Genomic DNA, 27,294 nt, shown 5'->3' with positions numbered 1-27,294 from the left:
TTCAGTAGCTGGAAGCCTTTTTTATGTCTTAATTAGTAGCTCCTATTTTTCTTAAGCTATGATCCTATAATCTAAAAGGTAGTTTTATCAAAGGACAGGAGTAGGGCTGTTTATTTTTCCTTCCATGGTCTGTTTTAATTCTTTGATCTAAATAGTATGATATAAAATAATAATTTTACTGTCAGGATTAAAATAAAATACTGATTTTATATTAATATACATAAAAGTACTTTGCACTTTTATAGCACTTCTTTGAGAACTGGATAACTTTGCAAGCTTTATCTCTTACTAGCTCTTGCTGAGATAAAAACTGTGTGCTACAGCAGCAAAAAGCCAAGAAAGAAAGATTACATGACTTGCCCAAAGTCAGCTGAATGAATCAATGTCAGGAGAAGAATCCAGTCTAACTTCCAGATTTAACTGTATTTGTTTTGACAAGCACCTCAAAAGTATGTTTTGATTTCTGGACCAAAGAAAATAATTAAAACATGGAGTAACGTCTTTTTCCAGGTGATATAGTTGAAGAACTCTTGGATCTTCAGAAAACTGGTGTATTTCAGGTTGCCAATGCTACTTTTTGAAGTTATTTACATACCTCTCAACCTCTAAGATAAAAACATATATACATGGTCTGTAATATCTGAACTATACAAGAAGAATGAAAGAACCAAATTCTTTAATTACTGTTACTTGAAAACATTTAAACATCCTTCACTATCTACTTATATTCATGTTTAAAGCCAAATCCCGTACTCAGGAAATGATGCCTTCATGACCACTCCCCCATGCAAATTTTGGGACAGAATTTTGCCCTACTTTCCTGAGATGCAGTCAGACCTCATCAATGTGACCCAAGATCAACTCCAACTACCTGATTCCTGTTTGATCTGAATGGTGGGCTTGATGCCAGCTGGCAGCTGAGATTGCTGTGGCTGCTGCTGGGCTACAGAACACGGCACTAGCTGCTGCTGCTGTGGCTGCTGCTGCTGTTGGGCCTGTTGGACTTGGTGCAGCTGCTGTTTGGGAGACTGCTGATGCTGTTTGGGAAACTGTGCTAAGATCTGAGTTGGATTCCCAACCAAACCTTTTGGGGAAGGTAGTCTGGTAGAGGCAACTTTAACTGCTGATGTAGATACACCTGTGAAAGAGTAAAGGGTTTAAGATTCAACAGTGCAATGAGAAAGAAAGATACTATAATTTCTAAAATAATCTTACATTTCAATTATCTTTACTACTGAAAAATGCATTGATATATGTGAGGAAATAAAGCTCCCATGTAGCAGAAGTGCTCTGTTAGGAGACAACAGAGCCTTATATGGATTTTCAATGTGGCACCAGAACAGCAGCTAATGGAAAGACCACAAAACCCAGTTTACTTCTGCACCTTTTGTAAGACAAATAATTCAATAATATTTTCAAAGTCTCATCTTTAAGCTTTAAGACAGCAAAATACCTATAGTGAAAGTATTTAAAAAATATATATAGATATATTTATATCTATAAATATTTATAACAACCTAGTTTAATGGAAGGTGTTTCTGCCCCTGGCAGTGGGGCTGGAACTAGATCTTTGAGGTCCCTTTCAACCCAAAGCATTCTGTGATTCAACAATTATAAAATCACAATGACAAAAAGCTGGTAATAGGAGGATGTCAAATATCAAACCCACCAACACTGGGAGTATCTGTTAGCAAAAGAGTTGGTTGGCATTTTACAAAAAATCGAGTAATTGTATGTTATAAAACTGTGGGCAACCTGTTTTGTGCTGTTAGGTTAGGTGACCTTGTAAGTGAATAAAAGAAGTTTGCAGTAAGGTGAAAAGACAAAGCCCCCAAATAAATTTTATTACTTATTTCTGTCATTCCCCTACATAGCTGTCAACAACATTTACAGCAAAACCTGTCTCTGTATACAATACTAAGTTACACATCCATAAGTACCTAAACAGACAAAGTCCATATTTTATGAAGTAATTTTTTAACTAAATCCCAGTTGTAGTGGAAAACAGAGGGATGGCAGTGATAATGACAGAAATCATAATAAAGTTACAATTCTGGCAATCTAAATAAGCAACCCTTTTCTCACTGCATAATTTAAAATGATTACACCACTTCCCTGGGCAGCTCTTTCCATTCATGCGTTTTAACTTTACATTTGAAGATATTATCAGTTCACGTCACAAAACTTTTCACCAGCATCTTCTGCAAAGACACTGACAGGCTTGGAAAAAAAACCATTGGAGAGATACTCCACCTAATGTACTTTAGAATGAAAGTCTCCTCCATGATCAAACCTAACAAAAAATCAACAGTTCAAACAATATGAAAGTCTGCTCTGAGCCCTTCTGCTCCATAAATTAATATCTGATTATATTAACACCAGCAATAGGAAAGGAAAATACCTCCTCAGCCTGGATATGGCTTCCCAATGTTTTGTGGAATGGTACAAGAATGGAAAATACAGACCAGGAAAAATTGTGATGTGACACTTGTCATTGTCAGGCAGTTTTTCTTTCAAGTGCTGCTCACTAAGGCTCATTCATTCATTCATTCATTCATTCATTCATTCATTCATTCATTCACAGCTTCCCTTTCAAATGCTAGCTGGTGGCTGTGAAGCTGAAACAGTCAAGCTGGTATGCACAGCTGGAATTTGAAATCAGAAACCTGGGAACTTTAATCAGGCCCACTCAGGTCTTAATTATAAAAGACTTTAAATCTCACAAGCTGATAAAATACACCAATAAAAATACCTTTCAGAATTATTATCTGGGCATGTTAATAAGTTGTATTTACATGATGTTAACTTTATGTATCTTTGTAAATTGGGCTTTTAGAGAGGCAATCACCTTCAAACACTGAAAAGATATATTTTTCTATGCACCAGACAAAGTTCTTAAAGCCAGTAATTTTGAGGTTATACTGTTTTAGAGCTAGGTCACACCACCCCACCACATCTTCTTTAAAAAGAGGATCTGCACATTAACTGTTGAAGTACAGAGGAAAACAGTTCAACAAGAACTCTTGTTGAGTCTCTTGGATGAGTTTCATCAAATTTCTTTCACATGTCCTGTGCTTTACTCATATGTAAACAAAAAGTGCATCTCCCCAATGCCATTCTCAATGCAAAGTCCAATTCCTCAATGAAAGAGCCTTTATAAGAGAATTGCCATACCTTGTGCTACGGTTGACATAACCACTGATGGTGTGGATGACACTACAGCAGTCACAGCAATAGTATTTGCAGTGCAGGAGGGAGTGGAGCAGCTGCTGCTGCTGCCCACAGAGGACTGGGAAGCAGTGATAACCACAGGCTGCTTTTGAGTAGTTGAGGCAATGACTGATGTTGGGACAAGTTTTGTAACTGCTGCATAGTTGTGGGACTTGGAAAGGATGTTGGGTACAAAAGTTGAGCTTGGAGAGGTGGTTACTATTATGACCTAAAAAAAGAAAACAAACAAGAAGAAATTCATTTGTTCCTTGCATCTATTTAAAAGCGTAGAATTTCAGTAACATCTGTCTGCTTATTTAGTTTTAGGGATATATATTAATTAAGAGCTTTTAAGACGGTCGATATCACATGTGCTCACAAGAAAATGTTTCAGCTATTTTGAAGAAGTGGTAATTAACATTTCCTTAAAATTCAGATTTTTAAATAAAACAATTATTATCCAATTAAAGTAGAATTATCTCATGTCTGAAGGCAAACAGACAGGAATGAATTTGACTTCATTAAAGTGGGCCACGAAGCTTGAAATCCATTTTAAGATAAACTAAACAGATTTCTAGCAAGTTTTAAGTGCCATTCTTCCAAACCTTGCAAAAATATCAAGAAACAGCAATAAGAGAAAATAGATGATTTTTTTTTTAACAATTACCAAGCACTTGCTGAGGCAGTAATGGGAAATGCTTTTGATCTACAAGGCTGTAAACAATATTTCATCCATGAAAGAAAAATGGTTTAGGTTAGAAGCAATTTCTGCTTTTTTTAGTGCTCTCAATAACAAGAAATTCTTTCTGATTTGTCTGAAAAAACATTTGTCTGAAGAGAATAAACACCACCCCAGTGCAAGTTACAACTATGACTCCATGAATCTGATCTGACATAGAAAAACACAGAATTTGTGACAGAATCGGAAGAAGTCTGTCCTTACACAACTGACCTAGAAAACTAAACATTTATTAAGTATTAAATATGGGGACTGTTTATGTAAAGAAATTCCTTTCATTCAACTTTTATGTCCCTTCTTGTACTTACATACATACATAAAATAGAAAAAGAAGCACAAAAATATAACATTTTCAGTTTATCCTGTGAAGATATTGAGAAATTATTTTAGTAATGTTGTTGTCCCAACAAAAAAATTGTTTATTAAAACCTTGGAAATTTAAACTTATTAATGATTCAATGTAACAAAAGCTGATAGAAAAATAAGGTACAAAAGGGGCAAAGAAAACCTGTCAGCTCACACAGAAAGTCTTATACTGCTAGCCAAGCACTACTGAAACCTTGTCTGATAAAGAAATAATATGATAATGACACCAGAAATAGATTTAAGCAACAAATCAAGCAGCAAGAGATTACGAGCTTATAATTTGCTTAAAGACAAATGAAAATAAATAAACAAATGGGAATTAACCACATGGATGGAATAAAAGCAGCAAATTTCACCACCATGGCCTGTTCTGCCTCTCCTTTTGCCTCAGTTCTTAGTTTGATGGTCTCTGCTGCTCAGATAAACCTTTAAGATCTTGATCTGAGGAAAATCAAAACCTCACTACCTTACAAAGCAGGTTGACCACAACTAACCAGTGGACAAGGTTTGCACATTCTGCTGCTTTTCTACTTGACTGCATTCTCCAGTGAGAACATTTTCTCTGCATCAATCTTATTTTTGCATTCTTCCTAATCTTGATTTAATCAAAACACCTTTCTCAAATTGCTCTGAGGCTACAAACATGCAGATGTGCTGAACATGACACAGCTTCTTCTAGTATGAGAACTGAAGTAAAAAGATTCTATGATATGCCTGTGGAGTTTTATCCTGTTTCCAAAACTGTCAGTTAACATTACGAATACTTCCAACTGTCTGAATTTTAGGGTCAGCTCCATTCCACCCAGGGCAACTAATCTAGGAACATAGTCAAAGGACAACTTGAAATTTAAAAAGGCGGATTATAGGTTAGCGTGAATATAAACTATACTACAACAGGGCAAGTTCAGCATCCCAACTAAGTACAGATATGTAGAATGAATCTTGGCATAATTGCAGCTCCTGTAGACCACTGCACTTCCTTAAGTCCAAAATTATCACTAAAAATTTCTTTATTTAATCAAGGAAGGAATAAAGCCTGTAAAGTATTACAGTTCAACAGTGACTGCTATACTATGACTAAGCAGGTTTGTGTCTGTCTGTTCTATCTTGTCTTTCAAAATTAACAGAGCAGAGCAAAGTTCAGTAATCTTCATGTATAAAGCATATCCAGAAAACATAAAATTCAGGTAAAAATTGAAGTATTAAAATTCAAATCACAACCACTATATTCCTGAAATACTATTCTGACATGTTTGTTGAAATTATCCAAATAATCTCATCATGAATACTAAAACTGAATTCTATGTTTTACAGCAGAGAAACTTGACTTTAAACACACACACACACAATTTTATTGGTTTTAATTGTTACAGCAAAATCTAATTCCCAACATGTCCTGAATTTAGTCCTGTCAGCTCTATTTTGAGATATGTCAAAACTTAATCCCTGAAAAAATAAGGTTATTGTAACTGCCTGAAACTTCACTAGCTAGATTCCTTCCGTGTCCTACACAGATGAGTCTATTACAAGAGAATCCAGAAACTGGAGCTGTGACATTATTAGTTGTTACGACACCTCTTCCTCCAACCTACTAAAATACCAGAATAATTCAAAGAGCTGGCAAGCAGAAAAAAAGAATTTCATTCATATCTAACAACTTACATTCAAATTGGAAATGTGCTGTTGGATATGAATGAACAAGACTGACTTTTAATTTAAAACTACAAAAGGGGATTTCTCCCACCAAAATCATCCAGTTATGTATTTTGGCATATATAAATCAAATAAAAGAGGACACTGTGACAAGTTCAGATACAAACACTACTCTGGCTGCCTAACAAAACAGGCACTGATTCTCCTGTAACTGCAGATTAGTAAGACAGTTAAATAATAGAATGCAAAGCGAACTCAAAAATCTCCATGTCAGAATAAGTGGAGAGGCATAACTGCAGGAAAGGTCCTATCAACAGTCCACTCTTCTGGAGGCTTGGCACACTCCATCTTTAACTTCCATGATATATAGTATCACACTAAATACAATCCTACAGATGTTTAAGGCAAAAGAATTCTTCCTGCACAAATTATAACCTTAATGTGCAACACGATGGATAGGTTAAGCGCTGCAGTAGCTGCCTGCAGTGAATTTAATTTGATGGTTTATGCTCACTCATGGATTTCTCTCATACACTTATGTATTCAGAGATGAAATTTGATTAAAGACACTATTAAAGAATGGTAAATCAAATAAAAACATCTTCCCTGGAGTGGGAAGAGGTCAGAAAGCAAGATCTTTATTGCACATTATTTCAGTTAATCTTACTTGATTTTAAAGTTTCCAAAAATCAAGTCACAGGAACTCTGCTAATCCGAAGAGAGTCATAAAGCAACTAAGAAGACTAGTAGGACAAATACCATGCAAAGGTTTGAGCTCAATAGTCAAACTCTCATAGCTGGAAAAAGATGCTTTTTAGTGGCCAGCCTGCTGTAAGTCTGCTGATATCAAGGCAAAATTAATTCCACAGAGACCCTACCTCTCCCTGAAATCTGTTGTAATTAATAGCTGTACCAAGAATGAACTTGGTCTAAACCATTCATCTTTTTTTAAATCTTAAGAACAGGAAAATAGACACAACTGAAATGCCACCTAAAGAATGGTAATACATTCATGCCATAGATTAGGCACTTAAAAATCTAAGTCCAATATAAAATTTAAACGAGGAAGACCTTTTCTGCACACTCCACTGTGGCAAAAGCTAGAAATATTGCTGAAATAATGCAACTGATTTTGACCACTATAACACTGTTAATGTAGAATGATAAATGGCACACTAATACTGAATGGAAAATAAAGCCCCCCGGACTTCAACCAGCTCCAAGAGTAAGTGTTATAGACCCCAAAACACCAGTCTCTATATAAAAGGCTTGGCAAGGGAAAGCCCATGCTACCTCTCCTGGAATTCTACTACTGCAAAGAATAATTATAAATAAGGAAAATAGAAATAAGAAAGATTACCTTTGACCAACAGTTGTTACCATCTGAAGGCTGTTCAGTGGCCTATGTGATCCAGTTCTCAGTGGACTAGTGTCCATATCACAAAACCCAACACCACAAATGGTACTAACTGGTAACCTTGTTGGCAGTCTCACCAGACAGGCCAAGAATTGAATGAGCATGGAGACTGAATCCCCTCTCATCCCTAGAAGTGGTCCCTTCAGGTCAGGGTTGAGGCACATTGGTGGGGCAGTCTGGGGGAAGCTTGCACTCCCGCTGCCTGTGCTGTACCTGTTCTGTGGATAAAAAGAGGGCTTCAGTCTCCACGGCTGTCAATCCAGGTCCTTTCACACACAGGTGAACTAAATTCATACACGAGTTTGGTTTTCCCTTTGTTCGTTTTAAAGAGGGATTAACTTATCCCAAGTGCAATCCTTAAAAAACAGCTAGTCAGATCACAGAAAGGAAGAGTCAAACATCACATCTTATTCATTGATAAAATCAGAGTAAAGTAACATTTGGCAGCTTCCCCCACATACCTTCTGTGTTGTGGTGTTTGTTGTCTGTGTTGAGGGCTTAGTGAAGGTTATTTTCACAGGCGACATGTGTGGTGGTAAGGAGTTGGCAATGCTCTGCATTATATTACTCATTTTGGGGCTCCCACTTACAGGCACTGTGATAGTTTTAGTGACAGGAGTCACTGCCTTCGGGACTTCTTTCAGGAGAACAGGGGAAGAACTAGAAGAATTTGTTCGCCGTCTTTTGCGGGGCTTTTCATCATCATCTGAGCAGCTGACACCTGGAAAAGAAATACTTTTTCTAAATTATGTTTCCCCTGTCTGCAGATCTCAGTGCTTTCTGAAACACTACATCCCTTTTGAGTCTTACACCCTCTTTCAAGTAAGACAAAAAGAAATAAAGTATAAATTTCATCTTATGGTCACAACCAAGCTGTATCACACCTCAGATGCTCTTAGTCCTTGATACGGGCCACACTCACAGTGACATGAATCAGAGCCCAAAACCCTAAGCTACTCAGTTTACTTCTTTCAGTTTGAGTGATTAAAAGAACATAAGAGACAGTACAGGGTTTTCATTATGCCTACAGAAGCTTGACTAGTGAGACTACACACACAAGGGGATTTGGATCATGTCACACATATCTTAGTTTAAAACTTTACAGTATTTTGGGGTTTTTTTGGTGGTGGTTTTGTTCACAGCAACTGGACTATCAAAGTTTAACCCCCTATAGTTTCCTTAGACTTCAGCTTTTTCACCTATTGTCATGTTATATTTATTCTTAACTTAAAGGCAGTACCCTTCTACCTTTCAGTTCAAGACAACATCTTGAGATACATTTTTTTTGTACTATATAGTTTAACTGTGAAGGGCAATCCTCACTTCATCAGTTTTTGCCTTCTTTGGTGCATTTTGTGCAACAAATATAAAATGGTACCTAACACACAATCATGAAAAACTAAAGAAGTCCAGGCTCAAAAGAGTTCTTTCTTCCTCACAATCATGTACTGCACACATAGAAAAAAAAATCTGCTGCAATATTCAGCTCAGCAAAGAAAAACAGCATGATTAAAGGATCTTAAATCCATTATGAAACTTGCCAAAGTAGGCTACAGATCCATAAATTACAGAAAGACACAAGTCTAGATTACAGAAAGACACAGGTTAATAACCTTGCAAACCTTACAACTACCTGGTAGCACTGAAGGCAGGAAGGCTCTACAGAAGGATCTGAACAAGCTGGATCCATGCACTAAGGTTCAATGAGGCCAAGTGCCTGGTCCTTGGATCACAACCACCCCATGCAGAGACAAAGGCTGGGGGCAGAGTGGCTTAAGGGTGGCCCAGCAGGAAAGGACTTGGGAATGCTGCTCAATAGCTGGCTGGATATGAGCCAGATGTGCCCAGGTGAGCAAGGCCAATGACACCTGGCCTGTACCAGCACTGGTGTGGCAGCAGGACCAGGGCAGTGACCATTCCCTATGCTGGGCACTGCTGAAGTACCTCCAATCCTGGGATCACTTCTGGGTACTTCCTGACAAGAGAGACATTGAGGTGCTGGACCACATCCAGAGACGGGAACAGAGCTGGGGAAGAGTCTGGAGCATCAGGAGCAGCTGAGGAAGGTGGGGTGGGGAGGCTCAGACTGGAGAAAAGGAGGTTATGGGGGGACATTCTTGCTCTCAGTTCTCTGACAGGAGGGTGTAGCCAGATAAGGGTTGTGCTCTTCTCCCAGCTAACAAGTGACAGGACAAGAAGAAATAGCCTCAAATTGTGCCAGGGGAGATCCAGATTAGATATTAGAAAAAAAAAACTTCACTGGAAGAGTAGTCAGGCTTGCCCAGGGAGACGACAGTCTGGAAGTGCCCAGGAAGTATCTGAATGAGACACTTGGGGAAATAGTTTAGAGGTGATTAAGATGTTGTTGGGTTGATGGTTGGACTAGATGATTTTGAAGGTCTCTCCCAACCTTGACAAATCTGCAACCCTGTTATTTATGCATACCTTGTTAACCTGTGTCAAAAAATTTAAAAATAAAAACAATCAGAGACAAACTGAACAGATACAATCCTGCCTGTGCAAAAGATGAGTGAAAATATTGTTCCATGTGCCTGGAGCTTAAAGACAAAGAATATCATCACAGCAAAAAGCAATCTCACAAAAAAGCAAACTTGGTTGGTAGTCAATCTCTAATTAGGGACAAGATCTAACTATGGCCAATCTCTAATTAAGATTACTAAATATTCTGGCATTCTGAAAGTGAAGATGCAAGAACTAGCATGGACAAGAAACTGCCCAGCACCACAACAGTCAGTTTCTGAAAAATGCTATTCTCTCTCAGCAGGAGCAGAAGCTCATTTGCACCTACACATCCAAAGGCAGACAGCTGTATCTACACAGACAGGAAACTTAACTAGGGAAGAGAAGCAAACTTCTCTTCCAAAAAAATGTAGCTTTAGTTGGTTTTAGCAGTACAAGTGAAGTGTGGATCCACAAAACCCAATTTCAAAGCTCTAATAAATAATTTACTTTATGCCCCTGAATAAGCCTCATGGTGATCTCCCTCTATAAAGCAGAGGTTTGATTACATAACTTTAAGGTTTATTATGGACAGGCTCCTAAGTATTACTGTAAGTACACTAATCATACTGACCATGTGCAGTAATTTAAAAATCTCAGAATCCATTTAAATCCAAAATCCACATGCAGATAGCATGTTAGGACACAGTTGTTATTTTGGTGGGGCACCAAGAAATAACAAAAAACTTCATTTGTGGACCTCATACACAAAAAAACCCATCAACTCCCAATCAATCAAGACGTAAAAAAGTAACATTAAACTAGCAGAGCGTTATTTTATGTTAAGTACAGCTCATTTCACCTCCTGTTTTCACTGCTGGGTTTTTGCAAGAATATTATTCCTATAATTTCATGTTAGAAATTTTCATACAAAGTATTCCATGGACATTTAGTTACAGGTAATACAGCTTTGACTGTAACTCACACTTGCTAAGTAAGGAAGCAGTCATGGGAAGGTTAATGGCTCAATCAGACTGTGACTTGGAAGAGGCTACACCACAGACCAGTGGCAAAGTCCTGACTTTAACTCAGACCTCCTGAATCTGCTCCTAAGCAGGTTTGTTAAAATCAATGTGCCTGATGTGACATACTCTGAAAAACCCACAATTCCTTTAAAAAAAGGCAATAAAAACAGTAGCAACAAATAGAAACACATGAAGTAGGGAAAAAATTAAATCTAGGGACAGACAATAAAAAATATCATCCCTGTATCATGTAACCAGACTTAATTGATACTCATTACCATGCAATAATTCAATAAAGTCTACATTAAAATTTTAATATGTTAAGAACATTTTCCCCTAAATTTTCAAACTAAAGCCAAGTGATTTAGTGCATAGATCAGAAAAATTAAAAACCTTAATGCAATTGGTTTCATGGGTTAAAAGAACCATTAACAATGTTTTTTTTCAAGTAACACTGTATTTATGTACTATGTGACATTTCTGATAGGCTGGAAAATACACAGATGTATACATATAGCATAAAAATAATAATTTTTAATAAATAACAATTAAATAACTTTGTGAGAAACAGAAAAATGGAAACTTCTACTGACACTGAAGGCTTTGATTTACAGATGTGTGTGTGATCTATCAGTTTATTGGCTGGAAAACAGACGGAGTGCAGCAAAATTAGGCAAAGCTAATAGGTTATTAAGTAGAAACATGTTTTGTGTTAACTGTCTGTTGGACCAAAATGTTATATATTGCTATGTGAGGAAGAAACCCATTACTACCTTGAGCTATGGCTGACTTGTTGCTTCTCTCCAAATCTCACACCTTTGAGACTGATATCTCATCTGGCTTATTTGAGCAATAAATCATCTTAAATAGCATGGCGGCCCCATCCCTCATTATTTTCATCTTGACAATGTGGTGCCTCTGTGAGGTTGAATGCTGGGAATCACAAGTCAAGAAAGCCCCAGTGGATGCTATCCTGGGAATAAAGCTTTATTCTGAAAGGAAGACTGCAACATACACTGAAGAAAGGCTGAAAGGAAGCCTACACAGTCTCTCGCTGCACAAGGGTGAAAGGAGTGCTCATTTTCATCATCTGACAAGAAGTCAGGTGAGGACTGGGGAACTTAGGATGGGACACAAAATTTCAAAGCAAAAGAGGAATGTTTATTATAAATCAAAGAAATTGATAAGAAGTAATTATGCTATAACAACTAATCAAGAATTAAGAGACTTTCATTTGGATGCAGTGGAATTGGCTTGATAGGGACCTCGAGTCAGCCTTTAAAAAGTTTCTCTGGAATGCTGTTGGAGATCGGCTACCTTCGCTGCTTTTTCCATACTTTTTGTTAATTAAGATCATTAATGAGCAATCTACACAGGCTGTGAACCCCGTAGTTCTACCTGTCTCACAGCAGCAGCCATCTTTACGTGCCACTGCTGGGAGGTAAAGACAGCATTCCTGGCTATGCCACCCTTAAAGAGGGGGGGAGAGTAAGAGATAAGTAAAAAAGGAGATATCCAATGCTTTTAAATTGATTGTGGACATACAGGAGCAAGATATTAACTCTACCTTTGAAAAGAAGCCAGATTTAGATTGGTTTCCACCCAATCCAGGGGGGCATGGGGGAGCACTGGAGTGTGCACAGAGAGCAGAGGCACCCCCATGGCAGAGCTGCTGCAGAAGAAGCTCCAAGGCCACACTGGACAAATATCCACAATTACAGCAACACTTGGGAAAAGCCATGGTGGCTCAGGCAGGTTCAAAGGGAGACAAAATAGCCAAAAAAAATCGCTAACTGCATCTAGTTTGCAATTCATTACTGTAATTAAAGGTTGATGAAGAAGCTGTAATGGCTGCCACTGCTCTCCACTTAACATTGCCTGTTTTTGTAAAATTGTTCCTTTTCCCTCTGTCTGCAAACAATGAGAGATAAGACTATATTGAAAGAAATGCATTTCTTAAAGTTAACTCTGTGGGGTTTTTTCCTCCCCATTTTTCCTCTCTGTGAGTGTTTGTGTGGGATGGTGATAAACCTTCTAGAGATAACTGCAGCAGGGCCACTCTGCCCCCCCGCTCCCTCTCCAAGAAGAAGCACCAGGATAGTATCCAGTTTGTTAAAAAGTCATGATTGTTTTCTTAGAATGTCTTTATATACCCTTTTAGAATTAATTCTGTGTTTTTAAGTAATTACAACTTCTTGTGGTTTTACAGTTTTACTGGAGAGGTTACTGTGACCTCTTAGAAAATTCAAAAAACCCCTCTTTAGAAATGTTTAGAGTAAATATTAACAGAATTAAAAAGTTACCTTGAAGTAATCGGTTTTAAAACCTAATGTCAAAATATTGATTTACAGCTACTTATAAAACAACCTTCTCATAAATGCTATCTACAGAAGACATTCACGGTTTAAAAAATAATTAGCGAGGAAAATTTCGCTGAACAAGAAGACAAAGTTAAGTTAACCATATATTACCTGTTTGCTTGTTTTTTCCACAATTTTAATAAGGTAATTGTGAATCTTTTTGCTATAAAAACACATGTGACAGCATATATACCTATCTGGACTTCGGATTTTAATTAAAAATTGAACTTGATGTTTCTGCAAAGTGCTACAAAAGCTGAATGGTAATTTGCCAAACCCTGCATCGTTGTGGTTTTTCTCTAGTAAAACTGTACTTTACAAGTCCTAATAAACTTAAGCCTTTCAGAATTTTAAGAAAAATTTAAGAATTAAATTAAGAATTTAAGAAAAATTCCTACTGAGAATGAGTATTTTCAATAATACCTGCAGTTACTATGGGTTATTCTCAAGGCCAAATTACATAAAATCATAATGTATTTGTCACATCTTTAAAATCTCTATAGTAAATCCATGTTGCTGCTATGTTATATTCAGAAGTTACATACCAAACTTTCAGTTGCCTTTTTTGTAATAATAGAGTCCGAATGAGTTATGTTTTCATTTGATACAAATTAAGTGTTGATAGACTTAAGCAAAGTTAAGTTTCAATATGTTTAGGTCTGAGTAATGTTTAAGATTTCTGTCAAATTTCATTCATATTAAATTAGGTGTTTAATCTAAATTGTCTCAAGCTTTGTTAAAGGATGCTTATTTAAACTGTGGAGTATAGTTGTTTTCTTTTAGAGATAAGATGATTATGACTGAGATAGTTGTGACGAAACACTGATAAACAACTGCTTGCAGATGGAAAAATATACAGTCTGTTACACCCTTGATTTCATTGAAGGTTCTATTATTTGTAACAATCTCTGCTGTTTTTGTCCCCTATAGATAGCTCAGAAAAGTGACTGATGGTTCTATATTGTGACAGTTATTAATTGTGAGCTGTTCTAGTGTTTTGCTTTGTTTCACCTTACTGTCATAGATACATGAAGATCTAAAGAAGTGTTATCTCAACTTCTTAAGACTGCTGTCACTGATATATTGATTGCATGATGTGAATTCACTAATTTTTATAGGTATTATTCATAAGGTATTATCACTATTTATAGCCAGCTTTTCATATGCTTTACAATTTTTGTGTAATTACCTTTAAGACATGTGTCATTTGAGATCTTTTTGTTTTCTAACTGCAGATGCATCTCCTTGAACAAGTTATACAGCTGTTCCTGTACAGGGTTTTCTTGCTCTTTAACTCCTTCCCTTGTTTAACAAGGCTTGCTACTGCTTGATCCAGTGTAGCTTTATTGTTTTTTAGTGCTTCCAGAATTCCAGGAAAATGCATTGTTGATGAAAGTCAGCTACCATGAGAGAAACTTCAGATTAAACCAACTGCTAGATAGTTCTATTGGTCTGTTGCCTAAGATTTCTAATAATTTGCTTTACACAAATGCACTACAACTGTTTGCTGTGCTTTAAGCATCTCATAGCTGCTATTATTAAGAACCTTGTTTTGAAAATTAGTTAAGAAACATCCTTCCAGTTTAAGGCCTAGGCCAAGGCCAGGCCTTAACTTTACCTGGATGGAATGTTTGCCAAGAATTCAGATGTTTTCTGCATCAAATCAATATTCGAGTCACTTCTGACTTGGAATTTGACCCTATTAAATATGACAGCTGGATCAATTTTGAAGTGGGCTGGGAGAATCATTTCTGGAGGTGGTTATCCAATCCTTCACTGATTTGAGGTTCATCAGCTGTTAGCAGACTCTGAGATGCTGGTACAGAATTTTAGTGGCTAATAATGTGTGTTATTAATCATGTTTATTATCCAATTAATTTCTAACTACTGCAAGTTTTCATTCATTATGTGTATAGTTTTGTGTTGATATTCATGTACATGATAAAAGAAGTACATCCCAGTTAAAAGCAAAAGGAATCAATGCCCTAAGAATATTCAATTAATGTAGTATGTAAATTAGAAATTTGGAACACAATTCATTTTGAATAATGAAATATTTACACAAAAAAATTAGGAAAGTTAATAAAATCTGAATTCACAATTAAGTGTACCACAGTTAAACCTAAATGATTCATTAACTTTAAGAAGAGGTATGCCTGTGTTTTACTAGCAGGTTCAAGAGTCACCCATTCCTCTGACCAGACACTGACCACCTCTGAAAACATGAGACCCAGCGAACAGAGATGTCACCATACAATCTTTGTAGTCAAAACAAGACCAGAAGTAAGACAGGTAAGATACAGTTATGTCTGAAAACTACACAGACAGTTTGCCAACAGGAGTTTTATGTTATCATCATAAAGTTGTGTCTCTACTACTTTTCTTCAGTTATTCCCTGTTTCAGGATTTGAAAGAACATTCAGTGATGTTAAGGATCAGCGTTTTCAGCTAATAGACTTTTGCCTACTTAAACAGCACATCTGGAGTCTCAACCATTTGGACCCTAAAACAAGAGCCATCTTTTCATTTCCCTGGAGGACACTGGACATTATTTTTGTTCCATTTGTAAAGCTGTGAACCTTGGGTTTTATATCAATGAAAAGGGTATAAAAAATAGGAATATTGTAAAGCTTTTTTGGGACAAGTGTGGTATTAGCCCTTGCCTTCCTATTCTTGAAGAAGAATATAAGAAGGAATTTGCAAAAGAATCTGAAGATGTCCAATTTTTTTTAAAAATTGAATGTGCACAGAATAACTTTGTATTTTATCCTTGGTTAGTCCATGAATAAGATTGGGAAGAAACAAAAAAAAAGAATATGCTAAAAAATTTGCTTGAAAATGAGAAATTTGAGAAAAGAACCTTTTACCAAAAGATAACCTTAGAGAAATATGGAGTTCAATCAACTGTTAAGTTTAAATTTTGCTTTGTTTGTCTTTAGTAGTGTAGCTAGTCTAGAACCAATGTTTGAGTGACTTTAGCTAATGCTTCAGGTTTAGACACTTTATGCTTATCCACTACTGCTCCAGTAAGTATATGAGAATGGTAGACGCCTTATCTTGCACTGAACTTCAGGAATTAGAGCTCCTTGGCTCTGTAAAGATAATTTTTTAGTGCAGAGAGAGGGGAGATGTGGGAAACAGAAAAATGGAAACTTCTACTGACACTGAAGGGTTTAATTAACAGGTGTGTTTGTACGTGATCTATCAGTTTATTGCCTGAAAGACAGATGCAGTGCAGCAAAATTAGGCAAAGCTAATAGGTTATTATTAATCAGAAACAAGTTTTGTGTTAACTGTCTATTGGACCAAAATGTTATATATTGCTATGTGAGGAAGAAACCCATTACTACCTTGAGCTATGGCTGACTTGTTGCTTCTCTCCAAATCTCACACCTTTGAGACTGATATCTCATCTGGCTTATTTGAGCAATAAATCATCTTAAATAGCATGGTGGTCCCATCCCACATTATTCTCATCTCAATGTAACTTTTAAAATATTAAAGGTATACAGAGCAATCATAAAAATAGAATTTATCTACTTCACTATTAATCTTTACATTTTGTTTTGACAGATTCAAATAAGAACTGAAGGAAATATTTTAACAGTAAAATGAAATTACCCATGATGAGGGCATATATATGAGAACTTAATCTGCTTTTAGAACTAGCTGACTTATTATCCAAAGATGGGGACACATACATGGGGACACTCAAGAAACAAGACTCTTTTTAGGTTCTATGTCCTGGATTTCCAGATTTAAATACCTGAAGATGGTTCCCTGGCAGGAATTAATATGAAGTTTTCACAGGGGAAACCTTTTTCTGCCGAGGAACACGAGCCTCACTAAGACTGACTTCCAGGTAAATCTCAAAATGGCCAGACATAGTATGTAAGCACAAACCCTTGCCAAATGGCATCCAAAAATAAAAAAAGTTCTATGTCAACTGTGAAAGAGGAAAAGCTGGACTTTTTCTAATTTAAGTAAGTGACTACTATGCATTAGTTCTCAATAAGATGGATCAGAAATTCACTGATATACAGAAATTCCTATATTTAATAATCAAAATATTTTTCTTTTGTTGTTCTTGTAGCTTTAGTGCTCTTTGCAGCACTTTGCAGTAGTGGATTAATCCTGAACACTATTTATCTGAAAAAGGGAAGCAATAAATTAATTCTCTAAAATAAATGAAGGCACAAAGGCCTTAAAATGACTTGCCCAATGTTGGAGTGTTTAACTTGGTTTCTGCTTCAGCCACGCTGTCCCTTTCTTTCTCTTTTGTTAATCAGTTGCTAGTATCACTTACTTTTGACGTAAACAGTACTTCCACTTGGCAAGACGACTACATTGGAGGCTGGACTGGCAGGTCTGGGGGACTTCACTGTTGCTACACTGCCACTTGGAACAGGGGTAGATGTTGGGGTTGAAGTGGTACTTGTGTAGGAATAGCAAACCACCACTGAAGAGGAGAAAAGACACCTTCCATATAACTGAAGTGCAGAAACCCATTATTCTATCACTAGTTTTACAACTGAAATGGAAGCCAAAGACTTACTGGGTCATTATCTGTGCATTTGCCTCTGCATACCTGTTACTGCAGAATACTCCCCAGTTTAAGCTAAGCCTGGCCATGGAATTAATGGTCTTCAAAGATGACACAAAAATCTAAACTCCCATCCCCAAAAATCTGTGCTGCCAATGTGAGATTTTTTTTGTATTAATCTTTGTTTTACTTTATAATTTGTTATTATGTTTAATTTTAGTATTAATTCAGTATGTTGATGTTTTTGCTTTTCTGTCAGTGATCACATCTAGATTAGTTACTGATAGAGGTGTTACTGCCTCAACAGTAACATCAGCTGAAAAAACCAAAATATTCCTTCAGTAGTGAAGAACTGATTGTGCTAATCAGCTTTTTTAAACCACTGCTTTTAAGTAGTAGCACAGTGATACAGTATTTCTCACAAAACCTTGAAACAGCTTGTTTCAAGTGTTACACATTCTCAGTTGTATGAAGCCTAATTCAAGACTGCTCAGCCAAGCTAGTTGGAATATGTAGAACCATTATTTAAAAATCATAGGGAAAGCAGAAAGCAACCTTTTTAGTTGTTACCATAGTACATTTAATATGAAGGAAGAAACACAAAGCAGTATTTTCTTGACTTTCACCAAAACCTATTTGCATTCTTAAAACATTCTGAAACAACTTTCATCACTTACAGAACTTTACAAAATCTAGCTATTAGTCCAAGTTTTTAAAGTTACCAAGCTGAAGAAGTAATCAGTGAATGTCATTTCCTGACAAACAGGGTTGTTTTCATATTTCAGTTGCTAGAGTGTAAGTAACACAAAGCAGTCAGATTAATGCTGCAAATACCACAAAGGTACCTTAAAAAAAAGGGATATTTTATATTTCTATGAATAATGTTTGATAAGAAAGATTGGGATTCTTTTTCATAGCTTCATAGAATGGTTTGGGGTGGAAGGAATTTTAAAGCTCACCCCCTGCCATCAGCAGAGACACCTTCCACTAGACTGGGTTGCTCCAAGCCCCATCCAACCTGGACTCAAAAAAATATCTTTAATATTTTAACACTTTAAAATATTTAATATTTAACATTTTAAATCTAAGACACCAATTTCTACTGTGACATTGTTTTTACATTCCCATAGATTGCAGCAGAATCCCATCTTTCTCTCACCTTCTTTGTTTCCAGTTTCTGCAGGAACTGGAAGAGACACATTGTGCTGAATGGCTGCATTGGCAACAGCATTTGCAGTAACAGTAAAAGCTGTTTGTGGAACAAGCCGTGGCATCAGTGGTACCAGTCGACGACCTTCTATGGACCACTCGGAAGAGCTGTTTGGTCCAGACATACTAAACAGAAATGAATGTTCTGTAAGTATTTTGACGAGTTTCCAAATACTCAGTATCTTAAGTACATTTTTTTCCCCAACAGTGCAAGTTTAAGATACACTAGAATACTAATACTCAACTTTATTTCATGAAAGCCCTTGCAATTTTGTCACCTGATATAAAAAACCTCCCATTTTAAACTGCAGAGTTGATTTTTTGTTGTTTTGTTTTACAGAGCTGTTCAAGGGCCAGAAGTGTGTAAACACCATACTCAAACCTCCCACATTAGGTTAGCTACTATTCAGGTACAGTTGGTATACTCTCTACTTCTAGATTACAAAAATACCAAGAAACCAAACAGATATGATAAAAGACTATTGAAATGGATTTTCAGCTTCTAAGGCAAACTTTGTTTTGCCTGAACAGAAGAGTTTCTAATGCTTATTAAATTAGTCCCAAAAAAGGTGACAGAACCTGAGATTATTTAAACACACCCTAAGTATCTTTCTAAAGAGCAAGCAGTCTTTGCTCTAATTTGCTCTTAACCTTAGTATTTACACCCACACTAAAATGTTTCATAAAAACACTGTTCTTATCTAGATGGAGAAATATTTTTGACTGTTTTACATGAGTCATTTGTCAAATCAGCAAAACCAAAATGGCAAATTATTTTTCAATGTTGTAATGTTTTTAAGCAAATCAACCCATTTAATGTATTAATATATTCTAAAAAATAACTTCTCACATGAAATATTTCAAGCAAGTTGCAGCAAGAACTACTAAGAAGTAGTTTGTAAAATGCAGAGTATCTGCTCTGTTGTTAAATCTTGATATGCTTCAGCATTCCTCATACATATGCTTATTATATAAAGAGAGGTACAAAAGCTGAGGTAAAAATACATTTTAAAAACAAAAAATAAAGGATACAAAAACTAGCAAAGTAGGCTTTCCCAATGAGTTAAGAACGTAATACATTTAATTGGTATAATAACATAATTATTTAAGACAAATACTCTACTACCAACCATCACTCATAAGGAATCAGCACAGGAAAAATAAAGAAAAGCAGTGCTACAAAATTGCACCTTGTCTGGATTATAACACTGCATTGAAGTGCAACACCTCAGGACATGTTCTGCAAAATGCCAAGACCAAAAGTCCTACTTAAAAGGAAAAGTTGATTCAGGAGAAGAATCCTGATTTGACAACTACATGCTTTTCATTATCTCCCCCCATTTCTTTAAAAAGGTGGAAGGAAGCTGGTGGGTTTAGTTTGGCAAACAGCATATTTCTTAATCTTTAAACTTGAAAATGAAAACTTAAAAGTCCTTCTACAGCACTAAACCAGTATTCTGATTTTGACTAGACTTGGATCAAATAATTGCTAACTCCTAGTGTCCTGCTCTTCATATTATTTTCCTTCTTTCCTCCTTACAACACCTAAGCTACAACAGTCAAACTTAAAAAAATCAACAGTTGTAACACAGGAAAAAAACACAGACATTTACAATGCAGCTCTGTTTAAAGACAGTCCTTAACAGTAAGACTATTAAGTAATTATCAAAGATACATATCTTTGATACTTATCAATCACTTGATCTATTGCTCCTTCACTTCTCAAAATCATATGGAGCTTGTGAAAGCAAATGCAAGGAGGAGCCACCCCAGCTGATGTCAGCACGGCAGCTGCATCACAGAGTGGTGGACACTGCTGTCATCAGCTTGCTACAGATTTTTCTACTCTCACCATTTCTTCCTTTCTATGCTGATACACTGTTTTCCACTAATTTACTACCCCTTTTCCTCTCTTTGTCTTTCCTATGTAGTTTTCTCTTTCCTCTTAATACAGTCTTTCAAAACAAATTAAAATAAAATTAAAAGCAAAACAAACAAATGAACAAATAAAAGCAAACATGTTCATCCTACCTATTCTCTCCATTCTCTGTTTATTCTGGTCTATCTTATGGAAAGGTCTCCATGCCAAAAAACTTTTTCTTACATTGTACTTGTACAGTGAATGGGATGTCCTTGGATCTAAAATGTAATGGTACTAAATAACTGTTTCTCGGTCCCTGTAGATCTGATACAGAGATTCCTTCATACATACAGCGTTTTAACTACTGGCTCTTTAAACCACCACCAGTCTTCAAAACCCTGCCATTCAGTTAAGGTGTAATGGATTTCCCAAAAGGTACTTCTGGAAATCAGTGACAAAATGATGTGGAACTTACTTGTGTGCGATCGTTGTTAGTCGTTCATCATTTACTGCTCTCCGAACTTCAGCACGATGTCGCTCTGTTGAAATACTATTGAAAAAACAATAAGACAATATATTTTATTCAGATGAAGACATAAACATTCATCTAAAAATTCCAGCTAAAATTAAACATATGAATAATCTGTCTAAGAGAAGAAAGGGAACAGGACTTTACATTTAAGAGATTGTCACTTAACCCTTGCTATCACAATGAGAATTAATTGTATTATTGCTCAAAAATATTACTGAAGAATGAAAAGAATATTACTGTTCACAGGGTATCCTTGAAAAACAGCCAGAATCCAACCTCCTAATGAGAACAATACATTTAAAGGATATGGCAGAAAAGTTCATACAGGACATGCAGCATTCCTTCTTGAGGCACCTTGGGCTCAAAGATCTTAGAGTTCTACCTTGATGAAAACACAAGCCAGTGTACATTCATGACCTGGCTGTAACCCTTTTAACACTCAATATCTCATAAAGCACCAACAAAACAGTAAGGCTTATACCACTGAAGAATGGTTGTTTTCCCTACTAAAACTCCAAGGAGAACAGGAATGAAACCTTGGCAACATGGAGAATTACTTCTCCAAATTCAGATTTACATTGTGATCCCGGTAAAAGAAAAAGCATGTAACACCTTAAAACAAAACATGTCACAGTTTTTAATTTAAAAAGATCAGGGTTACCTAAGCACTTTAGAGAGTTCTCCAAGAAGATCCTTCTTCTCTTTTGTAAGGTCTCCCTGTGCACGTAAGGCACTGATGACACCTGCATAGGCTTCCAGTTCTGAAGAATTAGAGCGAATAATATTTCTATTTAATGCTCACAGCAAAGGGGGAAAAGAAATGTTGCTTTCCATATTCCTGACAGTATTCTAATAATTTTCAAAAACATTAAGAACCTGTCTTTCAATTATTTAGTGCTTTTTCAAAAGAGATTGATGATTTGGAATTCTCTCAGTTAATTACTCTGCAGTTTAAAAAATTTCTATGAAACAACTGTCTCATCACAGAGGATTATCTAGTTTATAAATACAAAGTAATGTGTCAAGCTCTCTCTGACAATTCAGGCAAAAAGCTTGAATAAACTGTTTGGAGAGTAGTACAAAATTTTCTTAACACATATTATTAAGAGTTCTAAGGAAAAGCTTGGCTTGGAGAAGAAATACACTATCAAAAGAGCAACTGGTTTGTTTGGAATGCCTTTCCTTAATTTGCACAGAGAACATCAGTTCTAGTTTGTTAAATATGATCCCCACAACCTTTTATGCCTATTTACTTGATATGGTACAACCTCTGGAATCGGAAAGAAATGCAACACACTGAAGTAAACCTACTCAGCATAAAAGAAACCAATCCAGCTACTCTTAAACATAAAGCTACCCCAAAGACTAACAAAAATGCAACTCTGATTTACCAGAAACATATCATTTCACATGACTGTGATGTCATGCCATCAGCATTTAAGAAAAATGTAACAGTAAAAGGCTACTGATGTTTTTGAATTTTGTCCTACTAAACACGGTGAAGATACAACTAATGCAAATAATGAAGCCTGCTAATTTGGCAAAGAATGATTTGCTATTCTCAGCTTTGCACAGTTTAGGGAAACCATAAACACAAAGTCATTTGATCCTTACATAGGTGCCTTTCATTTGACACCTGCATTTCAGCAGCCAACCCAAAAAAAACCCTTAACAGATCCCAGTTAACCAAAACCAAGAATAAAAGGTGCAAGCCAAAACCTAATATTGCCAAAGTTTGCTGCAAAAGAAAAGACTGATGATATTCTGAAAAGCTTTCAGTTTAGGATTCCAAAGAGCTAATTTGCAAATGAAATCAAGGAATTGTGCTGAAAAGAAATTCTGCTTTCCTATCCCGATTAAGAAGATAAAACAAAAAGGAGAGTAATTTTGGTTAACTATGCAGCCTGCACAGGAATGCTGAGCGACCTACAGAAGCATTTACAGCTCCAGTTATAAAACATTCACTAATTAATGCAATGGTTCTTACTGATATCAACATTTATTTAGACAACCATGTTACAATATTTATGATTCTTATTATTTTTCACCTGTTAACAACTTAAAGTAATTCTCAGATGCAACCATATAATTATTTATCAAGGGCACACTTTTTTTCCTTTCTGAATGATAAATAAAGATCCTCTACACTGAAGCTGTAAAAGTGCACATTCTGGTCTTTTGGAAACTAGGAAGGATTACAGAACAGCTGTAACTTCCTGCCCTTTGTGTTTATGCAGCAATCACTAAATGGTGCGTTCTCTTTCCAGTACAAAACACATTAAATAGCTAAAATGGGTTTGGCAAGTAAATATCATTATTGCTAGTGTTAGGTGCTATCATCATCACCTCATTCAGTAATAAACTACAATCAACACCAGGTCCTGCGAACCTTGAGATGCATTTTAGCATCACCTACATCCCTGCTTCACTACTTACAAGAGTACTCTCACTACTGCTGTACCACTAGCCAAATTAGATATTGGGCTGTAAACTGGAAAAGCAAGACCCTCTAAAGCAGATGGCTATTGCTGAATGTGACTGTGCCACATCTACATGCTCCCCCTGCCTGTGCTCCTTCACACCTCAGTCCCGTGGTGTGCCTCCTCTCAGCTCACAGAGGCAGTGCCTCAGCCTTACCCTGCTGGCAGGGTCCCCCTGTGGGGATACAGCTCATGCCAGCAAAACAAAAATTATTATTTCTTTGAATTTTTTTTTCTTTCCTGTCAGCCTAGATTATGTCATTGAAGAAGGTGTAGCTGCAGCTCAGTTTGGGCTCAGCTGCAACAGCAAGGCTCTGCCAGCACACCGCTGTCAGCTTGGGTGGAAGTTTTTTTCCATGCTTCCAGCCAGCAGCTACATTAATGAAACTTAGTAGCACAGATCTGGTCAAAAGCTTTTGGCATTCTGAACTTTCTCCTGGTTTTTGTACTTCTTGAGCCTTTCTTAGGGCTGCCACCGTAACAGATAGTACAGCTTGTTGCAATGTTGTGTGCAACATCTGCATCACTGTTTCAACAGCAGGCAAATCCTATACTCCCAAGAAAAGAAGTAAGAAGGGCAAAAGGAAGGAAATTTTCAACTCTCAAAAAATAAAGTGGATGCCTCCACAATGTATGAGAACCATGGCACAGTTAAGAAATACAGCACCCCATTTCTTAGCAGTCAAGCAAAATGAGAACAAGAAAAGCTGTCACTTGACAGTCACAGAAAGTTAGAGGGAGCTTCAACTTTCTTCTTGACATCAGCTCCTAGATTATGGTCCTCAGAGGAAACTCTGAAAAATCTAAGGCTTTTTTTTTCTCCCATCTAGTATCATTTAACTGGCAACCCCCCAAATCCTTAATTACACAAATTCAGTCATAAGAACTCAAAATCAACTATGCTGGATCAAATCAAAGGTCTAACAAAGGTTTCTCTCCCCTGCAGTAGCCAAAAGCAGATATGCGAGGAAGAAGCAAATGTTTTTATTACTTTCCAAAACATGGAAGTATCTCTCCTCATACACTTAGATCTACAAGGACAGAGAACAAAAATACCTCCCAGTGCCTATCTCTTGTGCGGGGGCCTCAAATACTGAGCTACATTTGAAACAATGAAAAAGGCTCCTGTGGCTATGGGCAGTTGAGCAAGGGCATAGTTTTCCCACTTCCCTGACAACCTATGCAACTGCAAACCACAAACAGCACTTTTTAAAACTCTGTTTTATGTCTTCACAATAATAACTTCAATACTTTAATTTATCCCTACAGTGCCAGTTTAAACCAAGATTCTGCTATGTTCTTTTGAGGTACAAAAAAGTGTCTAATACAGAACTGGGGAAAAAAAAAAAAACACAACAAAACAAACAACAACAAAAAAACCTCTAAAGATTTGCCTTTCCAGATAATGTTGTTCCATGTTACTAGTGACAGAGAAACCCAGCCCTGCAACACAGCAGCTAGAACATCCAAGAGAGATTCAATCAAATCAAAACAATTCCTCTCTACTCATTTTGCTAGGGCTGGGAGTGTTGGCCAAACATAACTTTATGCCAGGGCTGTCAAACCAATGGAAAATGCAGGAAATTACTTGCAAGTTGCCTTAGACACATCAAATATTTCATGCAAGAAGCATGAAGACAAATCTTAAAAGAGCAAAATACAGACCCACAAATTGTATCTTACTGTACCCAGTTTGCGAAGGATCCTCTTGCACTCATCCCTACTGAGGTCCAGAAGAGTTGGCCACACCACAGGCATCCTTCCCTTGTGTCTGTGCTCCCACAGAGCTCAGCCTCGCTGGAAAAGGAATATAAATGCTCAAGCCCATAATTTATTTATTTCCCATGCCGATTAATGTAAACTCCTCTCAGCCTGTTCATAACTCCACCGACATATTCACTCCCATCCCCATCCCAATCTTTGCAGTGGCATGAAGGAATTCAGCTGTTTCACAAGGGCATGGAGTTCCTATACTCTCTAGCTCAAATGCATCACCCAAGCCTTTTTACAGAGTTTCCTATCTCCTCCTCAAGCCTTTTTTTTTCACGCTGCAACGCTATCCAAATTGATGTTCGAGTCTCCTCCCTCTCTTTATGCAGAGTACCTATTAAAAGATTTCTTCCAGCGCACCGCACGCTCCCCTTCCCCCCAGAGAATGCATTTTGCGCCAGCCTATATTATATGACAGGATGTCAAAAACAGAGTGTCTGAAAATTTGCTCTCCACGTACCAACACCAGCTCCCTCCCCCCAAAAATAAGCCAAACACGGGAACACCTCGATCCCAACGCAGCGAGATTCCGGGGGTGGCGGGGCGAGAGGGCCTATTTCCCCGACGCGCCGAGGAAAATAAAAGGAAAAAGAGCATCCGGAGGCGAGCTGGGCAAGCGGGGCTTGGGCCGGGCAGGGAACGGCACGACAGTGGGGGTGGGGAGGGTGGGCACAGGGAACAAAAGCCCTGGCGCCGTCGCAGCTTCCAGCGGGGGGCTGGACAGGGGAAGGGTCTCCTGCAAGGGCGCTCGAAGGCAGCCACCACCCGGGCACTCCCCGCCCGCCCTTCCCGGGCCCTGGGCGCGGGCGACCGGCCGGAGCCAGCGGCGCTAGGTCCCCTCCGGGCTCGGGGAAAAAGAGACGGAGCGGGCGGCGGCTGGCGCTGCTTCCCCGCATCGGGCGGAGAGGCAGCGCCGGCGGGCGGGGGCCGGGGCGCTGCCCTGGGCCCGTAAGGGGGCGGCGGGTCCCCGCCGTCCCGGAAACGGAGCTGCCCCTCTCCCCAAGGCGGACAGCCCCGGGTAGGGCGGGGAGCAGGACCCACCTGCCCGGCCGTGCCCAGTACATCGAAGGCTCCGCGGCAGCCGCGCTGCCCGCCGCCCCCCTTCCCCTCACTCGCCACCGTTCGCCAATGCCGCGCTCGGGTTTGTTTAGCGGCGGCAGCGACAGCGTTTACTCGGGCCAAGATGGCGGAGGAGCGCGCTACGCATGCGCGGGCGCCTCGAGGTACGCTAGGAATTGTAGTTTTGTTGCCCCTCGACCGTAAGGAGCTGAAGAAAGCGGGTGCCAAGATGGGCACTCGAGTGAACACTGCACATGCGCGGTGACAAAGAGCATGCCGGGAACGACAGTTCTCTCGGTGTTTCTGGACGCGTGGGAAGCAGCGCCCACCGTCCCGCCATGGCTCGGCGGGGGGGTACGGGAAACTGGAAGGGACAAAACACGTTGCGCGTTCTCTGCCCGGGTTGGGGCGTGCTGCGCGGTTCGAACGCAGCCACGTATCCCCGAATTCTAGGAATTAACAGCTGGCCACCACTCCTGGAACGAAATCCGGCAGGGGAGAACATCATCCTGCCACACACCACCCATCACGACATTGGGCCTTTTGCAGTTTTCTAACAAAACCGAGGCCAGGGGCGTGCGGGACTGCAGCGAACCGGCAGCAGGGAACA

General features: G+C 38.1%; 1 protein-coding gene across 1 annotated transcript in view; it reads right to left on the bottom strand.

The window, feature by feature from the left end:
* EMSY (EMSY transcriptional repressor, BRCA2 interacting) overlaps positions 1–27,029 on the bottom strand; it is a 46,745-nt gene extending 19,716 nt beyond the window's left edge. The window contains 9 exon segments of the mRNA XM_086883425.1: positions 872–1,138; positions 3,175–3,439; positions 7,847–8,106; positions 17,537–17,689; positions 18,933–19,108; positions 21,319–21,393; positions 22,037–22,136; positions 25,544–25,652; positions 26,667–27,029. Of these exon segments, the coding sequence (XP_086739551.1) occupies positions 872–1,138; positions 3,175–3,439; positions 7,847–8,106; positions 17,537–17,689; positions 18,933–19,108; positions 21,319–21,393; positions 22,037–22,136; positions 25,544–25,613 (1,366 nt within the window). The 5' untranslated portion in view covers positions 25,614–25,652; positions 26,667–27,029.
* Between the last annotated feature and the right edge of the window lie 265 nt (positions 27,030–27,294).

Source organism: Cyanistes caeruleus, chromosome 3 (genome assembly GCF_971803275.1).
Source record: "Cyanistes caeruleus chromosome 3, bCyaCae1.hap1.1, whole genome shotgun sequence".
In the NCBI taxonomy this organism is placed as follows: domain Eukaryota; kingdom Metazoa; phylum Chordata; class Aves; order Passeriformes; family Paridae; genus Cyanistes; species Cyanistes caeruleus.
Note: the sequence above shows the minus strand (reverse complement) of the source record. Positions and strands in the feature narration are given on the sequence as shown.